The following is a 24,941-nucleotide window of genomic DNA, read 5'->3' as shown; positions in this document are numbered from 1 at the left end:
TTAAGTGACTGAGCAACAGCTGACATGTTGGGCCGGACAATCCTCTGTTGGGGGGCTGTCCTGGGCACTGTAAGAATCTTGAGCAGCATCCTGGCCTCTGGCCTCTGGCTTCCAGGAGCATCCCTCACCCCAGTTGTGATGATCAAAGATGAGAAGGTTTTGAGAAAGAGAACTGGCAGGGGCCAGGGTGGGTAGGACAGAGAGAACAGAGCTGGGGGAGGAAGGTGGGCCTTCAAAGACAGAGTCAGAAGTTAGTGATGAGGACAGAGGGTGTAATGCACTTTAAGGTCTTGGTGGGACAGGAGTGTGAGCTGTAGAAAAGGAGTTAAAGAAGCAGTGATCCTGAAGATGCACCAGCTTGAAGGGCATGTTTGATGACAAAGGAGTGAGATGCAGAGAAAGGCTGGAGATGCTGAAGGAGGAGGTCGTGATTCAAGACTTTGCACACAGGATGGTCTGGGAGGGAGAGAGAAGGGGAGCGGCAGGGAGGGAGGAAGTACGCCTGGAAGAGAACACGGTAGGGGAAGACAGAGGGAAGGGAGGAAAGATGAATGCGGAGGGAGACAGAGGGGAGCTGAACAGGTTCCTATCTGGGCCCTTAACCCGCGACAAGGCCACCTCTGAGAATTTCCAGCTTGGAAGAGTGAGAATAACAGTATAATAATAGCTAGTGTCAGTATTAAGCGCTTGCTGTGTGCCAGGGACCATGCCAGGAGTTTGACACATGATATTTTCTAATCATTACAAACAACCCAACAAGGAAATTTGCTTGCATTTCTAGGCGCAACACAGACACTCAGCCAGGTTAAGCTGTGGAGCTGGTGAGTGGTAGGATCAGAATTCAGACTTAGGTCTGTTGCTGTCTCTCTCCTTTTAAAAAAAAATTATCTTTAATTGTCATTCTCTTTTAAGAGAGACTAGAGGCTGGAGAGTGAAGGGCTGAGATGGCTGATGTGAAGGGTGTGTGATAAGAAGGATACCAAGGTGGCAGAGATGGGTGAGGCTCGCTCGGGCTGTAGAAGAGGGGTTTTCCTCTTTGGGAAGAAACAATTCTTTGTTATATTTCTGGTTACAGAAGTTAGGGAGGACAGAGGAGCCAGCCTGATGTGCTGCTGTCTGTGGGGTTGCAAAGAGTTGGACATGACTCAGCAACTAAACAACAATAGCACAAAAGTTACACTTTCCTATTACACAAATCCAAACAGGACTGAAAGCCATAAAGTGAAAATTGGGCCCCCACCCCCGCTGCTGTATCCTCAGTGGCCTGAACACAGTAGGTCTGCAATAAATAGCTATTAAAAGACTGAGTGAAAGTCAAGGCTCATGCAGTCCCATCATACTGGGATAAGACTTTCAACACTTTTGTTTTTTTCTCCAAATTTCTCTTATGGTCAGATAATGACACTTGAAAAAAAAAGGGTGGAGGGGGGAAAGAACACTATGTATATTCTATGACAATCTGCTTTTTTTTTTTTTCACTTAAAAATACTGCTTATCTTGGATATCTAAGGAAGAGTGATTTTCTGTGTATTGAGAGAAGTCTTTGTAACAAAGTCTTGCGGAAATAGACACAATCAACTGAGCTTGCAAAGAAAAATGTAAAAAGTCCTTTCTTTCCCTTATCAAAAGAAGCTGAGAAACCACCAGGGAATGAAATTGAAGATCCTCCTTAATGTTTCCTATATTCCCAAGGACTTAGTGTTTCCTGTCTTCCCAGTGGGACCAGGTAGCAAATCCTTCACTAATCAGATTTTTTTTTTAGATCATGGACTTTTAAAAAATTAAGGTATGGTTGATGTACAGTATTATATGCTTCAGGTATACAACATAGTGGTTCACAACTTTTAAAGATTATATTCCATTTACAGTTATTATAAAAATGTTGGCTATATTCTCTGTGTTGTACAATGTATCCTTGTGGTTTATATTTTATACATAGTAGTTTATACCTTTTAATCCTCTACCCCTGTTTTTTCCTCCCCCTTCTCTCTCCCCACTGGTAACTACTAGTTTGTTCTCTGTATCTCTGAGTCTGTTTCTTCTTTATTACAGTCACTAGTTTTATTTTAGATTCCACATATAAGTGACATTATACAGTATTTGTCTTTTTCTATCTGACTTAATTCGCTAAGCATAATACCCTCCAAATCCATCCATGTTATTGCAAATGGTAAAATTTCATTCTTTTTCATGGCTGAGTAGTAATCCACTGTGTATGTGTATGTGTGTGTATATATACACATATATACATACCACATCTTTTTTTTTCCCCTTTGGCTATGCCATGCAGCTTGTAGGATCTTAGTTCCCTGACCAGGGATTGAACCCAGGACACAGCAGTGAAAGCACAGAGTCCTATCCACTGGGCTGCCAGGGAACTCCTTACTACATCTTTATCCATGGGAACTCATGTTGCTTCCATATCTTGGCTATTGTAAATAACGCTGCTATGAACATTGGGGTCATGTAGCTTTTCAGATTAGTGTTTTTATTTTGAGGGGATAAATATCCAGGAGTAGAATTGCTGGATCCTATGATAGTTTTCAGAGAAGGTAATGGCACCCCACTCCAGTACTCTTGCCTGGAAAATCCCATGGACGGAGGAGCCTGGTAGGCTGCAGTCCATGATAGTTTTATTTTTAGTTTTCTGAGAAACCTTCAAACTGTTTTCCATTAGTGGCCACACCAATTTACACTCCCGCCAACAGTGTGCGATGGTTTCCTTTTCTCCACATCCTTGCCAACATCTATCATTTGTTTTCTTTTTGATGATGGGTATTCTGACAGGTGTGAGGTAATATCTAACCAATCAGATCTTTAGTAGTGATCCCACCTTCTGGGCTGCTCATGACATCACCCAACAATACTTCAGGTGGTTTCCCTCTACATTACTCAACCTGGATTTCCCTGAGGGACTTACTCCAAGATTTTACAAACTGAGCTTGTTATTACATGCATTTTATCTCCTAGGACAATATTTTAAAAGGCAGGTAGTATGGTGGTTAAGAGCAGGGGCTTTGAGGTCGGAGGGACCTGGGTGGAGTGCCAGCTTTCGGAAGGAGGCCCGGGAAGAGGACAGAGAGCTCACAGCTAAGAAAACCTGACTTGCTGTCAGATGTATATGGGGCAGGGGTTACAGGTAGAGTCACCTTGGTGTGAGTAAATCAAGCAGCACTACCTGGGCACATACCATCTGACTGCCACCCACATTTAGTTCACATCACATCAACAGTGATACTGATGGCAGCCACCACTGACTAAGGCTCATGTGTGCCTCTGTGGTTTGGGCACCACATCATTCAATCCTCACAACTACTGGGTGAGGTCTGTCCCCCATTTTATAACCAGTAAACAGAGGCACACAGAAGCCCAGCAACTTGCCCACACAACTAGGCAGTGAACACTTGAGAGTCAAACCTTGGCAGCTGGTCTCCAAAGCCCAAACCCAGAATCTTCACTATAATGCAAACCTGGGGGAAGGCCAGTAGTGTGTTCAGGCAGGCATCAGATGTTCTTCATCCCAGGGGATGAAACTCTCAACTTTGTCTCCACTCAAGTTAATGACAGAACCTGTCCTCTAGGAACTGGGTATGTAGCTGGTACCTCTCTGGATCTTTAGAGGTCATGTGGGGTCACAGGAAAAAAAACACAGCCATTAGAATCACAATGACCTCAGTTTGGGTCCTGACCCTGCCATGTATCAGCTGTGTGACTTTCAGCACGTTTCTTAATGTTATTGGTACTCAGTTTCCTGGCCTGCAAAATAAAGACAACAATAGTACCGAGCTCATTGGGTTGTTGGAAGATAAAAGTACGAGGTACATGTAAAACAACTAACACAGTGACAAGTACCCAGGAGGAGTGAAACAAACCATGGTTCCTATCCTTTTTGTTAAGGAACTGTAAACACAGAAGGCTCTTAGGAGTGTTTGTGGTTGGTGATGAATGACTGAAGATCCCTTTCTGGCCTTAGTACCTCAAATCACCTTATCACAGTGAAATACTCATAAAAGGTTTTGAGCCAGTTTCTGCATTTTTAAAACGAGGATTTTACATGCTTTACTGAGTTGTTGTGAAGATGAACTGAGGTTAGGTATGGAAAATACCTACAACAGCATCTAGAATGCAAGGGCTCAATAATGAATGATGGCCACCATTGTCACTATCACCATCCTCACCATCTTCTACTCATTATTCTCACCGCCATGACCATCACAGTCATCACCACCATCACCTTCACCTTCATCATTGTTGCCATCATCACCATCACCCTCATTATACTTACCATTATCATCTGAACCATCACCATCACCCCTGTGTAGATGGCTCTAGGAACTAAGGACAAGTAGTACCTAATCCGGAGAATATAAGGAATACTCTAGCTCATCTGGTTCTTTTCAACATTTGATGCTTTGAGAGAATATTGTTAGGGCTGGAAGACAAAAAGCCTTTTACCATTAGCTTCCTCTTCTACTGAATGAATGAAGAATGGGCCATAGTCACTGGCCTCTCTGATATTACCCTTCAACCTTCTTTGATTTCTTAGAACCAAGTACGAACAGTTGTAATCAGAGAACACAGTCTGTGTCTCCCCAACAGGTGTTCTATAGAACATTATTCCAAGCATTGTTAGTTCGGGGTAAGGGTAGCAAGAAGGAGAAATATATTTTTGGGAACACCGCATTCTTATCCCATCCTGATAGATCCATAGTGTGTATCAGTGCAGGAGGGGTTCTGCAGAGACCTGTTTGATATTGCTCAACTCTCCTGACTCTGTGAACTCCAGAGAAAGACAGGGGGCCTGAGAAATGTTGCCTGACAAGAGTCTTTCTCAAGCTTTCTGATGGCTTAACTTTACAACCCATGTTTCTTTATGGTAATGCAGTCAGTCATGTCCAACTCTTTGTGATCCCATAGATTGTAGCCTGCCAGTCTCCTCTGTCCAGTGAATTCTTCCAGCAGGAATACTGGAGCAGATTGCATTCCTTCCTTCAGGGAGAATCTTCCTGAACCAGGGATCAAACCCACATCTCCCACATTGCAAGCAGATTCTTTATCATCTGAACCACCAGGGAAGCCCTTTCACTTTCATGATGAGATTTAGAGACAGAAGCTATAATGACTCCTGAGAGTGGGGAGGGGACAGTGCATGCCTTGCTTGGTCCACTGTCACTAGGTTAGAGATCATGGTTTTTCCCCACTTTAGTTCCATTTTGAAGAGCAGCTAGAACTGTGGGCTATGTCTCACCTGGTTTTACATACATTAAGACTCTGCCATGATTACAGTAATAGTAATACTGGGGTTGCAGAGGTGATGGGTTGTTGGGAGGAATCCATCTCCCTGCCTCTTCTCTATGTGGTCTGTGAAGGGCAGACATTTACAGAGAAGTTAATCTTGATTTTCTTTTCAAAAATGTTTAAAAGAAATTTATACCCCCTTCCGGATTGCCTTAGAGATATCCTGGCTGGGGCTGTCTAATCACTGGAGTTGAATATCACTCCCCTATTCGCATTCATTCGTGTAAGAAATGTCAAATTCATGCAGCCTCCCTGGGGGGTGGTTTGGCAAGAAGGATCCACAATCTTCAAAACGTTGGAGTCCCCCAGTTGTGGCCCTGGGTTCTCCCTTCTCATTTGATACTTTCTTCCTCAGTGATACCATTCATACCCACTGCTTTAATCACCATCCATCCCACATAGTGACCAAGTGCCCACTGTGTGGCACGTGTTCTTCTGGGTTCTGGGGCCACACCACTGATATTCATTTCCAGGCTAGATATCCAGGGTGACAGTTGCATCCTTGGCAGCTCATCTTGGATGTCTCCAGGCAACTCTCACTATCTTCCCCCTCAAATCTGGTCCTCACGTCGCATTCCTTACTGTGGAGTTTAGTGAAGGAACCACATCTGTACTTGTACACAAGCCAGAAGCGTGGAGATCTGCAACCCCTCTTCTCTCTGTGGTTTCTCTTGTTGTTGTTTAGTCACTCAGTTGTGTCCAATTCTTTTGTAGCCCTGTGGACTATAGTCCACCAGGCTCCTCTGTCCACGGGATTTCCCAGGCAAGAATACTGGAGTGGGTTGTCATTTCCTTCTCCAGGAGTTCTTTTCAGCCCAGGGATTGAACCCAGGTCTCTTGCATTGGCAGGTGGATTCTTTACCACTGAGCCACCAGGGAAGCCCCTTCCTCTTTTCTAACCATGTCTAATTCCATCTAATTCCATTCGTCTCTTAAATGCCCCTGGAATCTTTTCTCTTTCTCCATCCCCTTCTCTGCCATAGCAAGGGCCACCATCGTGTCTTATGATGGCCTTCTAGCTGCACTCCAGGGTTCTGTGCTGGCCACGTTCCTGGACAGTTGCCACTCATAGCTGAGATGACTGTGTCCAAATGCAAGCCGGTTCCATCAGTTCCTTACTTAAAACCTTTTATGGACTTCTCTCTGCTCCCAGGCCAAAGCAGAGCTTCCTACCAGTGACCTGAAAGCCCCTGGGCCCCCCATGGTACAGCCCCCACTGACCTCCCTCATTGGTCCTGCCCTGCCCCACTCCCGCCTCCATTTTTTAGCCCTTGTGTGTGTTCTCCTTGTTTCCTGTGATACCACCATGCTGCTATCTTCACCCAGAATGCCCCCGCTATCCCCTGTTTGGCAAATAACTCCCATGCATCCTGCAGAGGCCCTGCCCTCCCTGTCCAGGTCAGAGCCCTGCACTTCTCCTTCAAAGCAACTGTCCCCATTAAAGTTTTACACGTGAGTGATTTTTTGGTAACTGCCCATCCTAGCCTATCACAAGATGTGCTCATCTTCTCCTGCAAGAACTCCAACATTAAAACTCGCTGCTGAATAACCATCAACAGGAGAATGTTGGATCCCACCAAAAAAAGATACCCCACATCCAAGTGCAAAGGAGAAGCCCAGCAAGATGGCAGGAGGGGTGAAATCGTGTTTAGAATCAAACCCCATACCTTCCAGAGATGTTTGGAGGGCTCAAACACAACCTTGTGTGCACCAGGAGACCCCATAGAGACTGAGCCAGGCCTGCCTTTGAGTATTTGAGTGTCTCCTGCAGGGGTACGGGTCAGCAGTGGCCTGCCGCAGGGGTTGGGGCTCTGGGTGCAGCAGACCTGGGTATGTTGTAAGCCCTCTTGGAGGAAGTCGCCATTAACCCCACACCATAGCGCCACCAGACTTATACAGGACTGGGGAAACAGACTCTTGGAAGGCACAAACAAAATCTGTGCGCACCAGAACTCAGGAGAAAGGAGCTGTGACTCCATAAGAGACTGACCTAGACTTGCCCGTGAGTGTCCAGGAGTCTCCGGCAGAGGCATAGGTCAGTGGTGACCTGTGGCAGGGTTGGGGGCATTGAGTGCAGCAGTGCATGCTTGGGACCTTGCAAGGAAGTAACCATTATCTTCATTACCTCCACCATAGTTTGACACAGGTCAAACAACAGGGAGGGGACACAGCCCCACCCATCAAGAGAAAATTGGATTTAAGATTTACTGAGCATGGCCCCGCCCATCAGAACAAGACCCAGTTTCCCCCTCAGTCTGTCTCTCCCATCAGGAAGCTTCCATAAGCCTCTTATCCTTATCCATCAGAGGGCAGATAGAATGAAAATCACAATTATTTTTTATGAAATAATCAAACTGATCATATGGACCACAGCCTTGTCTAACTCAGTGAAACTATGAGCCATGCCATGTAGGGCCACCCAAGACAGACAGGTCATGATGGAGAGTTCTGACAAAATATGGTCCACTGGAGAAGGGAATGGCAAACCACTTCAGTATTCTTGCCTTGAGAACCCCATGAACAATATGAAAAGGCAAAAAGATAGGATACGAAAGATGAACTCACCAGGTCGATAGGTGCCCAATATGCTACTGGAGAAGAGTGGAGAAACAACTTCAGAAAGAATGAAGAGATGGAGCCAAAGCAAAAACAACACCCAGTTGTGGATGTGACTGGTGATGGAAGTCAAGTCTGACACTGTAAAGAACAATATTGCATAGAAACCTGGAATGTTAGGTCCATGAATCAAGGTAAATTAGAAGTGGTCAAACAGGAGATGGCAAGAGTGAACACCGACATTTTAGGAATCAGTGAACTAAAATGGACCGGAATGGGTGAATTTAACTCGGATGACTATTGTATCTATGACTGTGGGGAAGAATCCCTTAGAATAAATGGAGTAACCCTTGTAGTCAACAAGAGAGTCCGAAATGCAGTTCTTGGGTGCAATCTCAAAAACGACAGAATGAATCTCTATTCATTTTCAAGGCAAACCATTCACTATCACAATAATCCAAGTCTATGCCCTGACCAGTAATGGTGAAGAAGCTGAAACTGAATGGGTTCTATGAAGACCTACAAGACCTTCTAGAACTAACACCCAAAAAAAGATGCCCTATTCATTATAGGGGACTGGAATGCAAAAGTAGGAAGTCAAGAGATACCTGGAGTAACAGGCAAATTTGGCCTTGGAGTACAAAATGAAGCAGGGTAAAGGCTAACAGAATTTTGCCAAGAACACACTGGTCATAGCAAACACCTTCTTCCAACAACACAAGAGAAGACTTTACACATGAAAATCACCAGATGATCAATACTGAAATCAGAATGATTATATCCTTTGCAGCCAAAGATGAAGAAGCTCTATACAGTCAGCAAAAACAAGACTGGGAGCCGACTGTGGCTCAGATCATGAAATCCTTGTTGCCAAATTCAGACTTAAATTGAAGAAAGTAGGGAAAACCACTAGACCATTCAGGTATGACCTAAAGCAAATCCCTTACAATTATACAGTGGAAGTGAAAAATAGATTCAAGGGATTAGATCTGATAGACAGAGTGCCTGAAGAACTATGGACAGAGGTTCATGACATTGTACAGGAGGCAGGGATCAAGACCATCCCCAAGAAAAAGAAATGCAGAAAGGCAAAATGGTTGCATGAGAAGGGCTTACAAACAGTTGAGAAAAGAAGAGGAGTGAAAGGCAAATGAAAAAAGGAAAGATATACCCATTTGAATGCTGAGTTCCAAAGAATAGCACAGAGAGATAAGAAAGCCTTCCTCAGTGATCAATGCAAAGAAATAGAGGAAAACAATAGAATGGGAAAGACTGGAGATCTTATCAAGAAAATTAGAGATACTAAGGGAATATTTCATGCAAAGATGGGGACAATAAAGGATAGAAATGGTATGGACCTAACAGAAGCAAAAGATATTAAGTGGGGGAGGCAAGAATACACAGAAGAACTATACAAAAAAGATCTTTATGATTCAGATAATCATGATGGTGTGATCACTGGACTAGAGCCAGACATCCTGGAAAGTGGAGTCAATTGGGCCTTAGGAAGCATCACTATGAACAAAGCTAATGGAGGTGATGGAATTCCAGTAGAGCTATTTCAAATCCTAAAAGTTGATGCTGTGAAAGTGTTGCACTCAACATGCCAGCAAATTTGGAAAACTCGGCAGTGGCCACAGGACTGGAAAAGGGCAGTTTTCAACCCAACCCCAAAGAAGGGCAATGCCAAAGAATGTTCAAACTATGGCACAATTGCACTCATCTCACACGCTAGCTAAGTAATGCTCAAAATTCTCCAAGCCAGGCTACAACAGTATGTGAACCATAAACTTCCAGATATTCAAGCTGGATTTAGAAAAGGCAGAGGAGTCAGAGATCAAATTGCCAACATCCACTGGATCATCGAAAAAGCGAGAGAGTTCCAGAAACACATCTACTTCTGCTTTATTGACTACACCAAAGCCTTTGACTGTGTGGATCACAGTCACAAACTGGAAAATTCTTCAAGAGATGGGAAACCAGGCCACCTTACCTGCCGTCTGAGAAATCTGTATGGAGGTCAAGAAGCAACTGTTAGAACTGTATATGGAACAACAGACTGGTTCCAAATCAGGAAAGGAGTTAAGGCTGTATACTGTCACTCTGCTTATTTAACTTATATTCAGAGTACATCATGTGAAATGCCAGGCTGTATGAAGCTCAAGCTGGAATAAAGATTGCTGGGAGAAATATCAATAACCTCATATATGCAGATGACACCATCCTATGGCAGAAAGCGAAGAGGAACTACAGGGCCTCTTGATGAAAGTGAAAGAGGAGAGTGAAAAAGCTGGCTTAAAACTCAACATTCAGAAAACTAAGACCATGGCATCTTGTCCCATCACTTCATGGCAAATAGATGGGGAAACAATGGAAACAGTGACAAAATTTATTTTCTTGGGCTCCAAAATCACTGCAGATGATGACTGCAACCATGAAATTAAAAGACGTTTGCTCCTTGGAAGAAAAGCTATGGTGAACCTGGATAGCATATTCAAAAGCAGAGACATGACTTTGCCAACAAATGTCAAAACTATGGTTTTTCCAGTAGTCATGTATGGATGTGAGAGTTGGACCATAAAGAAAGCTGAGTGCCAAAGAATTGATGCTTTTCAACTGTGGTGTTGGAGAAGACTCTTGAGAGTCCCTTGGACTGCAAGGAGATCCAACCAGTCCATCCTAAAGGAAATCAGTCCTGAATATTCATTGGAAGGACTGATGCTGAAGCTGAAGCTCCAATACTTTGACCACCTGATGCAAAGAACTGACTCATTTGAGAAGACCCTGATGCTGGGAAAGATTGAAGGTGGGAGGAGAAGGGGACAGCAGAGGATGAAATGGTTGGATGACATCACCGACTGGATGGACATGAGTTTCAGTAAGCTCCGGGAGTTGGTGATGGACAGGGAAGCCTGGCGTGCTGCAGTCCATGGTGTTGCAAAGAGTTGGACAGGACTGAATGACTGAACTGAAGATCCTATCCTTTCCTGAGACCATAAAATCTACAAGGGCTGGGATAGAGCCTGTTGTCTCAGCAATATTTTATTATGAAAGAGTTCAGATTCACAGTAAATAAGGAGGAGTTTTATAGCCAAGATCTAGATTCTACCTGTTTTTGACCCCATTATATCTCTGCCTGGTATGGTGCCTGGTATCTAGTAGATCTGCAATAAATCTTTGCTGAATGAAAGTGGTTCATATCTTTCCACATCTCAGATGATAAAGATAAGGTTAACAATATTTATGTCAGCATCATTTCTATATGTGAAAAACTGGAAACAACTTAAATGCCCAAGATAGAGGACTGGCTAAATAAATTATGGTACATCCTACATAGTGGGATTCCTCATCATCAGTGACAGTGATGATGTGTGTATTGACATGGAAGGGTGTTCCTGATGTACTGTTAGGAACAAAACTAAAGAAAACTTGGTATGACATCATTTTTTTATAAAGTTAATAAATCAATTAACATTTAGAGGTAGAACCTATTCTATGACAGGTACTATTTTTAAATACTTTAGATATATTAATGCATTTTAATCCTCACAAGAATCCTATGGAGTGAGTACACCCTATTATCCCCATTTTACAGATAAGGAAACTGAGGCACAGAGAGGGGAATAACTTGCCTAGACTCACACAGATCTTTCCATGGGACAATGCCTTGGAAGTTACACAAAGAATGTGAGTGTCGACAATATCAAATACTGTCAAGGATGTGAGGCCACAGGAACTCTCACTCATTGCTGATGGGAATGCAAAATACAGTCACTTTGGAAGAGAGTTTTGTGCTTTCATTAAAAACTAACGTACTCTAACCACACGATCCAGCAACTACACCCTTGGTATTTACTCAAAGGAGCTGAAAACACGCCCACACACAAACCTGCACGTGGACATTTATGGCAGCTTTATTCATAACTGTCCAAACTTGGAAACAACCAGGATGTCCTTCAGTCGGTGAACGGGTAATGGAACACTGCTCAGTGCTTAGTCACTCTGTCAGCCTCTTGGACTGCAGCCTGCCAGGCTCCTCTGTCTATGGAATTTTCCAGGTGAGAATATTGCAGTGGAGTGGGTTGCCATTTCCTACTCCAGGGGATCTTCCTGACCCTAGGATCAAACCCTTGTTTCCTGTGTCTCCTGCATTGGCAGGAGGGTTCTTTACCACTGTGCTACTTGGGAAGCAATGGAATATTATTTGGCACTAAAAAAAGAGCTGTCAAGCCATGAAAAAACTTAGAGGAAACTTAAATGCATATTATTAAGTAAAAGAAACTAATCTGAAAAGTTGTATTATTCCAACTATATGATATTTTAGAAAAGGCAAAAAACCATGGTGACAGTAAAACAGATCTGTGGTTGCCAGGGACTGGGGGTCAGGGAGGAAGCACAGAGGATTTTCAGGGCAATGAGACTGTTCCGTATGATATTATAATGGTAGCTACATGTTATCACACATTTGTCCAAGCCCAAATCCATAGACTGTACAAGAGTAAACCCTACACAACACTGCAGATCAACTATACTCCAGTAAAATTAAAATTAAAGAGTGAACCCCAAAGTAAACCTGACAGCTTCCCTGATAGCTCAGTTGGTAAAGAATCCACCTGCAACACAGAGACCCTGGCTTGATTCCTGGGTGGGGACGATCCATTGGAGAAGGAATAGGCTACCCACTCCAGTATTCTTGGGTTTCCCTTGTGGCTCAGCTGGTAAAGAATCCCCCCAAATGTGGGAGACCTAGGTTCAATCCCTGGGTTGGGAAGATCCCCTGGAGAAGGGAAAGGCTACCCACTCCAGTATGCTGGCCTGAAAAATTCCATGGACTGTATAGTTGATGGGGTCACAAAGAGTCAGACATGACTGAGCAACTTGCACTTTTCTTTCCAATGTAAACCATGGGCTTTGGGTGATTATGATGTTTCCATGTAGGTTCATCAGCTGCAACAGCTGTACCTCTCTGGTGCTGATGTTGATAACTGGGGGGCTGTGCATGAATGGCGATGGAGGGTACCTCGGAAATCTCCATATCATCCTCTCAATTTTCTGTGAAACCAAAACTGCTTTAAAAACAGTGTATTTTTATATATATGCGGTAACTTCTAAGAGAGAAGATTTGGCATAATTTTGCTTCTTCCTATTGCCTCTGTCACATCTCATTTTTCTCCAGCAGTCATGTCTCACTTGTGTATACTCTTTTCCTGGAACATCACTTCTCAAGTGGTGAAGCGAAGTTAAGTCTGGAGAAGGGAACGCTTGGCTGCACACCCAACAAGAAGCCTCCCTCAACAGATGTCCCGTCGCGATCAGATTCGTCGTGACATTTCAGTCAGGCAACTACAGAAGAGGGCTGCCGTTACCTTTGTTGGAGCTGGAGAACTGGATGCCCACCTCTTGGAGGAGGTGCTCTGTTTCCTCCAGCCAGGACAGCGACAGGCGCAGAATGTCCAGTGACACCTTCTGGAGCCCCGAGACAGGTGGGCTCACCTGCAGGCGCTGCAGGAAGCTGACCTCCTTCCTCAGGTCGTTGCTACAGCACGACGTCTTCATGCAAACCTGGAAAGAGAGGAGGTCGTGAGGAGTCAGGACACCATTGCCAGAAATAGCACCCGACCATCGTGACCCACAGAGAGCAGTGTTCTTGTTGTGTTCTTGAAGCAGGAAGTGCCCTGGGATGGCCCACTTCTAGTTACCTTTTAGGGGGTGGGTGGGACGAGGGGGCAGCTTTTATTTTGTGTGCACTTTAATTGGGACTTTTGATGGTCAAAGAGACCCCGTGTTTACAGACTTAGAGAATGAATTTATGGTTGCTGGGGGTCAGCAACCCCTTACAGAGGGAAGGGATATTTAGGGAGTTGGGGATGGACATGTACACACTGCTATATTTAAAATGGATAACCAACAAGGACCTACTGTACAGCACATGGAACTCCCTCAAAGTTATGTGGCAGCCTGGATGGGAGGGGAGTTCAGGGGAGAATGGACACATGTATATGGATGGCTGAGTCCCTTGGCCGTTCACCTGAAACCACCACAACATGGTGTGTTAATCGGCTATGAAAGTGAAAGTGAAAGTCGCTCAGTCATGTCTGACTCTTTGCAACCCCATTGGACTATACAGTCCATGGAATTCTCCAGACCAGAATTACTGGAGTGGGTAGCCTTTCCCTTCTCCAGTGAATTATCCCAACCCAGGGATCGTACCCAGGTCTCCCGCATTGCAGGCGGATTCTTTATGAGCTGAGCCACAAAGGAAGCCCAAGATATAATCGGCCACACCCCAATATAAAATAAAAAGCAAAAAAAAGGGACTTCCCTGGTGGTTCAGTGGTGAAGACTCTGTGTTCTCAATACAGTGGGTTCGTTTGATCCCTGGCCAGGGAACTAGATCCCACATGCCACAATTAAAAAATCCCATATGCAGCAATGAAGATTGAAGGTCCCACATGCTGCAAATAATATCTGGTGCAGCCAATAAACAAAATAAATAAAAAGAAATTAAAAAAAAACAGAAAAAGGAAGAGATCCCATGTTTAGGTACAGGCAATTCCAAAGCCAAATTGCCAAGGACGATTTGGCTGAAATGAGAACCAAATTTGGCTACAAAATTCCTGCTGAGATCAACACACAAGCTGGTCAGAAAGTCCGATTTCCTGACTTGAAAAAGTGCTGACAAGCCAACATTCACACAGATTCCCCAAATAGCAGCTGCTTATTTCCAGAGAAAGCAGAAGCAGCTGCCTGCTCTGATAAAGCTGGTTCCCCGGGTGGGGGCTGGGAGGTGGGGGGTGGTGGTCGGTCTGAACCAGTCTTGTCTCCTCCAGAGTCAAAAGCGACTAGGGTAAGAGCAGCCTTTCCACTGCTGGGACAAAAAAGAAAAACGCAAATGAAGAGCAGGATGTTTTCTTGGTTTCTCTGGAAATAACCCAGGGCTATTTTGAGGGCAAGAGGAGAAGGGGGCGACAGAGGATGAGATGGTTGGATGGCATCACTGACTTAATGGACATGAGTTTGAACAAACTCCAGGAGACGGTGAAGGACAGGGAAGTCTGGCGTGCTGCAGTCCACGGGGTCGCAAAGAGTCAGACACGACTGAGTGACTGAACAGCCACATTTCTTCCCCTGAGGTCCAGGGGCCTCCCAAAGGGGAGCGTCGGGCAGCTTTTTCTTGGCCACACCAAGTTCACCTGGGAGGCAGATTTCGAGGTCCTTTGTTTTCTACCTCAAACAGATTTCTCCAGCAAGAGAGAAGGTGGGCAGAAAAGCAGAGCCGGATGATGTTCTGAACAAGGAGCACAACGTGAGCCATGGGGGACACGGGTGAGAAGCGGAGGAGGGCACCTGGCAACTGTCTAAGGCCTTCTTCAGTTTCTCAACGCTGTCTGTGACCTCTTCCTGTCGGCAGAGGCCGAGCTGGGTCTCCTTCTGCAGGGTCCACTTTTTCTGCTGAAAGTTGATGTTGTCCTCAGTGACCTGGGTGATCTTCTCTATTAACTAATGGGAAAAAAAAAATAAAAAAGATTGACATTGCAGGGTGGTTCTGGGGGGAGGGGCCCTGGGTGGGGGGAGGGCATGGGCTTGAGCTCTCATCTCCGCAGGGTTGGGGAGGGAGGTCCTGGCATGTTTGGGTGATGGCTCTGGAGGGAATGTCGGCTCTGTCACTGGGGCATGTTTCCCAGGATCAGAGATGATTTTTAAGAGCCAAAGGCTTGTCATGTGGCCCCGCGTGTGTTCTAGATTCTTCGGAACTCTGGGAGTGATTCATCACGCTGAGCCTGATGCTGTGGGGCCCGAAAGAGAAGGCTGGGTTATCCGAGAGCAGTCCATGGTGTAAATTTTTCATTCGCGTGCTGACAACAGGGTTGGAGGGGACAAACAGAAGAATAACAACTCAGTCCTTACAGCCAGAGGCACATCCTTGCTGCTGGCTGCCCTCTTCAGGAGGGACGAGCCAGGACGCCTGCTCTATGGCAAGGCTCTTTCCACATGGGACTAACGGGAGTGGACCCCGCAGGCCTGGAGACCAGACACAGGCCTGGGTGGTTCCATTTGATTTTCACACAAACACTTCAAGGCTTCAACACTTTAATTGGCTTTTACTCTAAAAGCCAGGAAATCCCAGAATATCAAAACAAATCTTCATGGTGTAGCAACAGTGTGAAAAATATGCGCCACCAATAAGAAACAGAAACATATGCTCCCAGTGTCTGGAGTCCCAGGTCCCTGAGGAAGAAAGTGGGGAAGAGAGACAAACCTGCTGATCGGAGACGGGCTTGTCCTGGAACGGCTTCGCTCGTCCGTAGGTGGCCTTGATGACCTGACTTCTGAAATGCTCCAGCTGCAGCACAAAGAAAGGGAAGGTGATGGAATGAGTGGTGCAGCTGCAGCCACAAGGCTTGAGGAGGCACTTCCACTGCTGCATTTGGGAGAAACTGGTTAGAAGGCTCTGCACACCATTAATGGTCACTATGGTTGGGGCTTCCCAGGTGGTCCTGGTGGTGAAGAATCTGCCTGCCAATGCAGGAGCCACAAGAGATGTGGATACGACTCCTGGGTCGGGAAGATCCCTTGGAGTAAGAAATGGCAACCCAATCTAGTATTCTTGCCTGAAAAATTGCATGGATGGAGGAGCCCGCAGGCTACATTCCATGGGGTTGCAAAGAGTTGGTCAAGACCAAGTGACTAAGTGCGCATGCAAACGGGTTATTAACACCTTCACTTCTCACCAGAAGGGGCAGTGCCCACACAAGAGAGGGGGACAGTAGATGTTAATGACTTTTCAGGCATGCCCGCCTAACCCAGCCGATGCACGTGGGCAGCTCACATACGTCTTGGGCCCTCAGAAGAGCCACTCACTGCCAATTATCCAGTGGGAAGTCTGGGGCCGGGAGCACTCTTCCGTAATTGGTACGCTGGCACCAGGCTGTGAGATAAATATTGAGGCTGTCAGCCCGCGTAAACTATGTAATCAGCCAGGGTGCCCGGGGAGAGAAGGAGGAGCAGTTCGCTGCCATTTTGCGCCTTAAGCCTCGTGTCCTGAAGATGACGCCTGCTGTATTCCCCTCCAGGTCCCTGGAGCCGGGCACCCAGCAGGCACTCAATAAATGTTCACTGAATGCTTGTAACAGAAACAACTGACTTGGCAGATGTTCAAAGTCCTCGCCTTCAGTTCAGCCAGCTTTTACTGACTGCTTCCCTGGTGCTGGTGTCTTCAGATTACGGTTGATGAAAGAGCACAGTTACACTAGAATCAGGGCTTCTAGAATGACAAGTTCAAGGTGTCCCAAGTTCATGAGAGGCAAACAAGCCCAACCCTCTCTGGAAGTTTACCAACATGCCGGCCCTTGGCTTGGGATTTTGGCTCACGGGCAAAATGTGGTCACGAAAGACTCTAAAATAGAGCCCTGAAGGACCGTCACGGCTGGGGAATCCATGTGAATGTCAACGGGTCCCAAGACACAGGAGTTTGCTGTACACCAGGAAGTTCTGAAAAGCCAAGGAGAGGAATTATGACTCTCCTAAAGACAGCTCTGCAGTCGGCTTGCCGGGAGCCAGCTGGGTGATCTGAGGGATTCTGGGCCGTCTGCTGGTTTCACGACTAAGGGGAGGGTCCTAACTTGCCTGAGGAAGAGGTTATGTAGGCAGGGCCCCATGGGTGATGGCGCCCATCACCACCAGAGGCACCCTATGGGACTGCTCTGAGCGGAGGGGCAGGTCCTGCTGGACAATGGGAGTCAGTCCTGGAGTCACCCGCCTGGGGAAGGGCATGGCCACAGGCAGGGAGCTGGCTGTGGAAAAGGGGGTGACATGAAGGCCAGGGCAGCACAGACAGGCCTCATCCTTACTCTCTTGAGTCCTGGAGGAATCTCTGTGTCTCTGAGGGTCTTCCCGAATGAGCTCTGGCTGGAGGCATGACCAGGCTCTTGGCAAGCAGCACAGATCATGCCCTCAAAGCGGGTGTGTCCCGGGGGTGCAGAGCGCTGGCAGGGGGAGGGGTAGCCCAGGTGCACCAAAGGAAGCCCAGAGCGGTGGGCTATCTCCCTCGCTAAGGGGTTGGCACCATGCAGGAGACAGGACACCGGGGGTGATGGTGTGGATGTTTGTTGAAGAGGCCTTAAAACCTGCTAAGAGGCACTATCATCATCATTTGCCCTGTGGGTGCCTCTGGAGTTCAGCATGGAGGACGATGGCCGGTCACACTGCTGGTTCAGGCTTGGACGCCACCACATGGAAGGGCTTCGGGAGCTGGGCTGGGTGGGCTGGAGGGCTCCTTTAAGGACCGTGGTTCTTAACCTTTCTGGGTAGTTTACGGACCCTTCTGAGAATCCAATGAGTGATGAGGAGGACTCATCCTCCCAGAAAAAGAAAAGCACAAATACATTTATACATGCAAAATGTTCTTGTCCTCCTGGAGCCATGTTTGCCAGGAGAGGGGTGTCTTGTGGAGAGGTCCAAGGTGGGCTGCTCTGGGTGGGCCACCTTCCATAGGGGCAGTGCCCCATCCTGGGATCTCGTCTGCCCTCCCTTAGCTTTTTGTGAGGCCTTGTTTGCATGTTCTGGCCATCATGTCTGTGCCACATGTAAGAGGAAGGGCTGCTGGGCCATCTTGGGTCAGAGCCCTGGGATGTGGCACCACCAGGCCTGCTGAGTCAGAGCCTGCTCCCCACCCCACCCATCTCCATTTGACATGAGCTGTGATAATCTGGGTTCTATTATTAATTCTATTATACAGTTCAGTTCAGTCGCTCAGTCGTGTCCAGCTCTTTGCAACCTCATGGTCTGCAACAGGCTTTCCTGTCCATCACCAACTCCTGGAGCTTACTCAAACTCATGTCCATCCAGTCAATGATGCCATCCAACCATCTCATCCTCTGTCATCCCTTTCTCCTCCTGCCTTCAATCTTTCTCAGCATCAGGGTCTTTTCAAATGAGTCAGTTCTTTGCATCAGGTGGCCAAAGTATCGGAGCTTCAGCTTCAGCATCAGTCCTTCCAATGAATATTCAGGACTGATTTCCTTTAGGATGGACTGGTTGGATCTCCTTGCAGTCCAAGGGACTCTCAAGGGTCTTCTCCAACACCACAGTTCAAAAGCATCAATTCTTTGGCGCTCAGCTTTCTTTATAGTCCAATTCTCACATCCATACGTGACTACTGGAAAAACCACAACTTTGACAAGATGGACCTTTGTTGGCAAAGTAATGTCTCTGCTTTTTAACATGCTGTCTAGGGTGGTCATAGCTTTTCTTCCAAGGAGCAAGCATCTTTTAATTTCGTGGCTACAGTCACCATCCACAGTGATTTTGGAGCCCCCCAAAATAAAGTCTGTCACTTTTTCCATTGTTTCCCCATCTATCTGGCATGAAGTGATGGGACCTGATGCCATGATCTTTGTTTTCTTAATGTTGAGTTTTAAGCCAACTTTTTCACTCTCCTCTTTCACTTTCATCAAGAGGCTCTTTAGTTCTTTGATTTCTGCCACAAGGGTGGTGTCATCTGCATATCTGAGGTTATTGATATTTCTCCCAGCAATCTTGATTCACACTTGTGCTTCCTCCAGCTTAGCATTTCTCATGACGTACTCTGCATATAAGTTAAATAAGCAGGGTGACAATATACGGCCTCGACGTACTCCTTTCCCGCTTTGGAACCGGTCTGTTGTTCCATGTCCAGGTCTAACTATTGCTTCTTGACCTGCATATTATTACTACCTCATTAAGAAAAGTGGCAGGACTTCCCTAGTGGTTCAGGGGTTAAGAGTCTGCGCTTCCACTGTAGGGGGCACGGGTTTGTTCACTGGCTGGGGAACTAAGATCTGCAAGCCATGTGGCTTCACCAAACCAAACCAAACTAAACCAAACCAAACCAAACCAAACAAAAACAGAAAAGTGGCATTCCCCTGTGGATACTGACTAGAGTGTCTGTTTGGAGGCCCAGAGGAAGAAAGATGGCTATAAATGTCAAGACAAAAAAATGTGAAGAAGAAAGTACTAGAAACACCACTGAGGGTTGAGAGGCTCAAACCCTCCCCAAGAGGGACCCACACCGCTGGTTTACCGGGGTGGGCCTTGACCTGGGACTGGGTGCTTGGTCAGGGTCTCAGGTGATGGCAAACACCAGTGTGGGCAGCTTCCCAGCAGGAAAGGCCTTTTTAGTGACATCCACTGGGACTCAGGAACCACACAGAGCCCTGCCCCTGGGGATAAGTGGGTGAAATTAAACCAGGCTGTCCTCCTCCTCACTCATCCCCACCGGCCGCTTGAGCGCAGGGCTCCATGGAGAGTGGTGGGCCGTGAAGGGGCTTGGCAGCACGCCTACCTGACCTACTGCCCTTTCCAAATTGGCTTTAATGAGGTTTTCTCTGTTCCCCATTTCTTGCAGCTGAAGCAATTTCCTTCTGGAATCCTCCTGAAGTTTCTCTTCAACCTGAAAGGATGATGAAAGCATGGGCTTGCTGCTAATGTGATGATCATGCCCTCTGGGGGAACTCTTCTGGGGGGGGGGGCGGTGCTAATGGCAGTGGGGGAATCCTCAAGGCGTAGGGACAGCTGCGGCCCTGTGGCAGGAGTCATGGGCATACACAGTGTGGAGATAAACTCACAGGGAGATACCCCTTAAGGGAAGGGGCTGAGCTCTGCACCCTGGGCTCAACTACGTCCTATCACAGACTCCAGTCCCAGCTTGGACCCTAGCAAGATGTGTGACCTTGGGAAAGTGATTTCACTGTTCCGTGACTCAGTGTTCTCATCTGTTAAATGGGGATGATGGTACCTGTACTGCAGCATAGAGTTACTGTGGGGATTCAAAATTTTTGGAATAGGGCTTACAGGTCTGTGGGTGTGGTAAATATTGACGTGACCTATAAAAGGTGGGTGTGGAATTTCCTGGTGGTCCAGTGGCTAAGTCTCCTCGCTCTCAATGGAGGGCACCCAGGTTTGATCCCTGGTCAGGGAACTAGATCCCACATGCCACAATGAAGATAGGAGATCCCACGTGCAACAATTAAGATCCAATGCAACCAAATAAATAAATACATTTTTTAAAAGGTGAATGGGGTCTCCTTCTAAGACCCCATGATGGGTCCCTTGTCAGTGTTATTATTGGGTTTATCATCATAACTATTTGTCATTATCACTTTGAGCACACCCACAGGTGGAAAGCTCTCTAGAGGCTTGCTAAGTAATGTCTATTAAGAATTGCAGCCTGCAAAAGAAGGCGTTTGAAGTGCAGAAGCTTGCTTGTCTAATCCTCCCTTGCTTGGGTAACGGGGCAAGCTGAGGTGCTCGGAAGCGCTTGATGCTGCCCTCTGCTGGCCAGTGTAGGCTTTGCAGCTGCTCCTTGCAGGGACACAGCTCATCATTTCAGGGATACACCTGCTGAGCCCAGGGCTCTGGCACCAGCAAGAAACCAGGCAAACTCTTGCAAATAAATGGAAAGACTTTGTGCTGAAACAAATCCCATGGGCCGTGTTGATTAGGGATCTGACAAGGGGGATCACAGAGATGTAATAAAAGACCCAGAAGAACTCTTTGGAGCTTTGCTCTGAGTAGAGCGGTGTAGAGGTAAAGTGACTACCCAGCTCTGTTACCTTGGAGAGCCACTCTCTGGGCCTTAGTTTTCTCCCAGGTCTAAGCATGCAATGACTTGTATTTCAGCAACATTTTCACACACCGCAGAAGCCAAGTCCAACCCTGGACTCTGCCCTTACCTGTGTTCTCCACGAATAGCCCCCCATCCCCACTCCTGAGCCTCAGGCACCGCCCTGCTCCCTCCGTCACACCTGTTGCTCTCCACGCCTGTTCTCCCATCCCTCTCACGCGACATGCTGGGCTGGGCCAACTGGCCTCCTCGCCTCTAGTTCAGTGCCTTGCAGAACAGCCTTAACGGTACTGTGAGGTTAGCCGGCTGTAGGGCAGCTCCGACCTACAGACCCTTCTACAACGACACAGACGCTCTGAACCTGTATCATCTAATACGGCAACCACGAACTGCATCTGGTGATCCAGCGCTTGAAGCAGGGGCTGGTGTGACCGAGGAAAGGAATTTCAAAGTGTATTTAATTTTGATTAATATCAGTGTAAAGAGCAGCACGTGGCTGTTGGCTACACATTGGTGGCTGGAGTCAGACCAACCTGCGACTGGGCTAGTTACATTGCTAGTTAACAAGGGGTCTTGACTTTCTCATCTGTAAAACGGGGAGGATGATCTCTAGATCATGGCGCTGTTGTGAAGAGGGAAAAGAGATGAAATGTTTGGTGGTAATGCCCAGTCCATGAGAAACTGCAGCTATCATTTTCACCATTATTAGCTGCGAACGTCACATATTGGTTCCCTGTTCGGAAGCCCTGGTAGCACCCCACTGCCTGTGTGCAATAGAGCCTGAGTGCCAGAACTAGCGCAAAACACCAAGCCAGTGATTCAAGAAGCCCCGATGAGCTCTGAACAAGGCAAATAAAAATGAATCCGCATCTAGATAAATCATAATAAAACTGCTGGAAATCTAGGGAAGAGAAAATCTTAAAAGCAGCCAGAGAAAAAGACAGGTTTTGCAAAGGTGCAATAATAAGGCTTACAGATGGCTTCTAAATAGAAATAACAGGAGCCAAAAGACAGCAGTGACATGCCTAATGCTATTTCTAATGTGCTGAAAGAAAAAACCTGCCACTGTAGAATTCAATAGGCAATCAAATGTGTTTTAAGAATGAAGGTTAAATATACATTTCAAGATAGACACACAAACACATCTGAGACTGTCATCAACAGAGCTACAGTGAAGGAAAACACTAAAGGGTATTCTTCAGAGACAAGAAAAATGAATGCAGATGGATGATCAGAAATGCAGAAAAGACAAGCAACAGTAAGAGTAATGTGTGCATATGATACTGATTATATAAAAACACCAATAATATTTTTGGGGGTTTTATTAATAACTATAGAGAGGAGTTTAGAAAATGACAACGATGACTTACAAATCTGGAGGGGTTAAGTGAAGTAAGGGTGTTCTAAATTCACTGCATTGTCAAGGAGAAGGGCATTATTATCAACTAATACTACATCTTGGTAAGTTAAGAATGCACATTGTAAGCACTTCTGTGGTGTCCAGTGGCTAAGACTCTGCGCTCCTAATGCCAGGGGACTGGGTTCAACTCCTGGTCAGGGAACTAGATTCCACATGCCACAGCTGAAGAGTTTGCATGCTGCAACTGAAGATCAAACATGCCACAATGAAGATCCACAACTGAAACCCAGCACAGCCAAAGAAATAAATTAATTAAAAAAGAATGCACATTGTAATCTTTAGGATGACCACTAAGAGAGCAATAAAAGAGTGAAAAACTTAATTAATGTGAGCTCATTGCGAGGCAAGGATAAAATGCTATTGTCTTACTATTATTAAAAGGATAGTAAAAAAGTGAAATGTTTCCAAGCTAATAGAGGGGGAAGGTGGAATGACAGAAAACCATCAACTCAAAAGGAGGCAAGAAAGGAGAGAAAAAGCAATATAGTACAGATAGTACAACTGGCCCTGAGCAAGAGTAGATTTAAATCCCAATGTATCAGTAATTATGTAACATAAATGGACTAAAAGACTGTCAAACTGGATTTTGTAAAAATGATATGCTATTTGGAAGCTATACGTCTAAAACTTAAAAATGGACAGAGAGGACTTCCCTGGTGGTCCAGTGGTTAACAATCCATCTGCCAAAGCAGAGGACATGGGTTTGATCCCTGGTCCCGGGAGATCCCACATGCCACGGGGCAACTAAGCCCATGAGCCACAACTACTGAGCCCTTGCACCCCAAAGCCCGTGCTCCACAACAAGAAGCCACTGAAATGAGAAGCCGGCGCACTGCAACTAGAGAGCAGTCCCTGCTCAACAAATCTAGAGAGAGCCTGTGTGCGGTAATGAAGACCCAGCACAGCCAAAAATAGATAAACAAATAAAATTTTAAAAATTAGCAGAGGAAGTATGAAAAACATATGCTATGGAAACTCTAACCAACAGCAAGCCAGTGATGGCGCTACATGACAAAGATGTTAAGAGGAAAACACTACTAGAGATGAAAAGGGACATTTTATGATGATCAAAAGTCTTATTCTACTGGAAGTATTCGAATTCCAAATTTATATGCACATAGTAACACAACCTCACAATATATAAAGCAAAACTTGTCAATATTAAAAGAAGAAACACAAATCTACAATCATGATGAGACTAGAAAAAAAAAAACAAACGTTCCCAATGACTGATGGAACACAAAGACACACACACACACAAATCAATAAGAGTATTTAAGTTGGAACAACATCATTGACAAACTTGATTTAATGGATCAATTCTTTCCTGGGTAATTTCATGATTGAAGGCAGTGGGTCATGGTTATACACAGGAACTTTGGAGTCTGGCAGACCCAGCCTGGAGCGGTTGCCATGGCGACCCATCCCGGCCATACCTTGCTCTTTTCCCGAAGTGTCTTGGAGATCAGGTTCTGCTCTGTACTGCTCCTCTTCAGCTCCTCCCTGAGTTTTCTCACTTCTTTCTCCATGTCGTGGATTTGCTGAGAAAGTTTCAACAACAGCAAAGTCAACTTCGGAACTCACCTCACCCGGTGCGTTAAGGTGGAAACCTAGTCTAAGATCAGTTTAATTCTTTTCCTTGGGAGATGCTTCTACATCTTTAAAGCAAAGTAGGGTTTCTTTCAACAGATGCACTGAAAGTGCAGGGTGAGGGGAAATTTGAGTTTCTTTTGAAGATCAGCAGGGATTCTGGATTAAACAGTACAAGGGACACATTAGATTCTCTTTCCTTGGAATATATTTTGAGTTCAGTCTAAATAGGGGTTATTTGGAAGACACCATGGGCAAAGCTTGGAAGAAAAGAACAATGAGCTTTTTCTTTTTGTTCCCATTTGAGACAGAGAATAACAGTGCCCCTGAGAGGACAAAATGGCCTCGACAGATGGAAAATATATGCTTGGTGATGTTCTTGAGGATTCGACTGGCACAGAGGGTGAACATTCACATTTAGTGCTCATCTTTTCATTGTATTAATTTTTATATTCACCTTCCATACAAAGCCAA

At 45.9% G+C, this 24,941-nt stretch overlaps 1 protein-coding gene across 5 annotated transcripts in view; it reads right to left on the bottom strand.

Moving 5' to 3' along the window:
- Nucleotides 1–24,941, bottom strand: part of FHAD1 (forkhead associated phosphopeptide binding domain 1) — a 162,413-nt gene that overhangs the window by 55,803 nt on the left and 81,669 nt on the right. For 4 of the 5 annotated variants that reach the window (XM_020873708.2, XM_020873709.2, XM_020873711.2 and 1 more), the window contains exons 10-14: nucleotides 24,314–24,418; nucleotides 20,177–20,284; nucleotides 16,115–16,198; nucleotides 15,202–15,354; nucleotides 13,221–13,416 (exon numbers count right to left, since the gene is read on the bottom strand). In XM_020873708.2, coding sequence (XP_020729367.2) covers nucleotides 13,221–13,416; nucleotides 15,202–15,354; nucleotides 16,115–16,198; nucleotides 20,177–20,284; nucleotides 24,314–24,418 — 646 coding nt within the window. The remainder of the gene's footprint in view (nucleotides 1–13,220; nucleotides 13,417–15,201; nucleotides 15,355–16,114; nucleotides 16,199–20,176; nucleotides 20,285–24,313; nucleotides 24,419–24,941) is intronic. The other variant, XM_070474083.1, reaches the window with a different exon arrangement.

Source organism: Odocoileus virginianus, chromosome 11, assembly GCF_023699985.2.
Source record: "Odocoileus virginianus isolate 20LAN1187 ecotype Illinois chromosome 11, Ovbor_1.2, whole genome shotgun sequence".
In the NCBI taxonomy this organism is placed as follows: Eukaryota; Metazoa; Chordata; class Mammalia; order Artiodactyla; family Cervidae; genus Odocoileus; species Odocoileus virginianus.
Note: the sequence above shows the minus strand (reverse complement) of the source record. Positions and strands in the feature narration are given on the sequence as shown.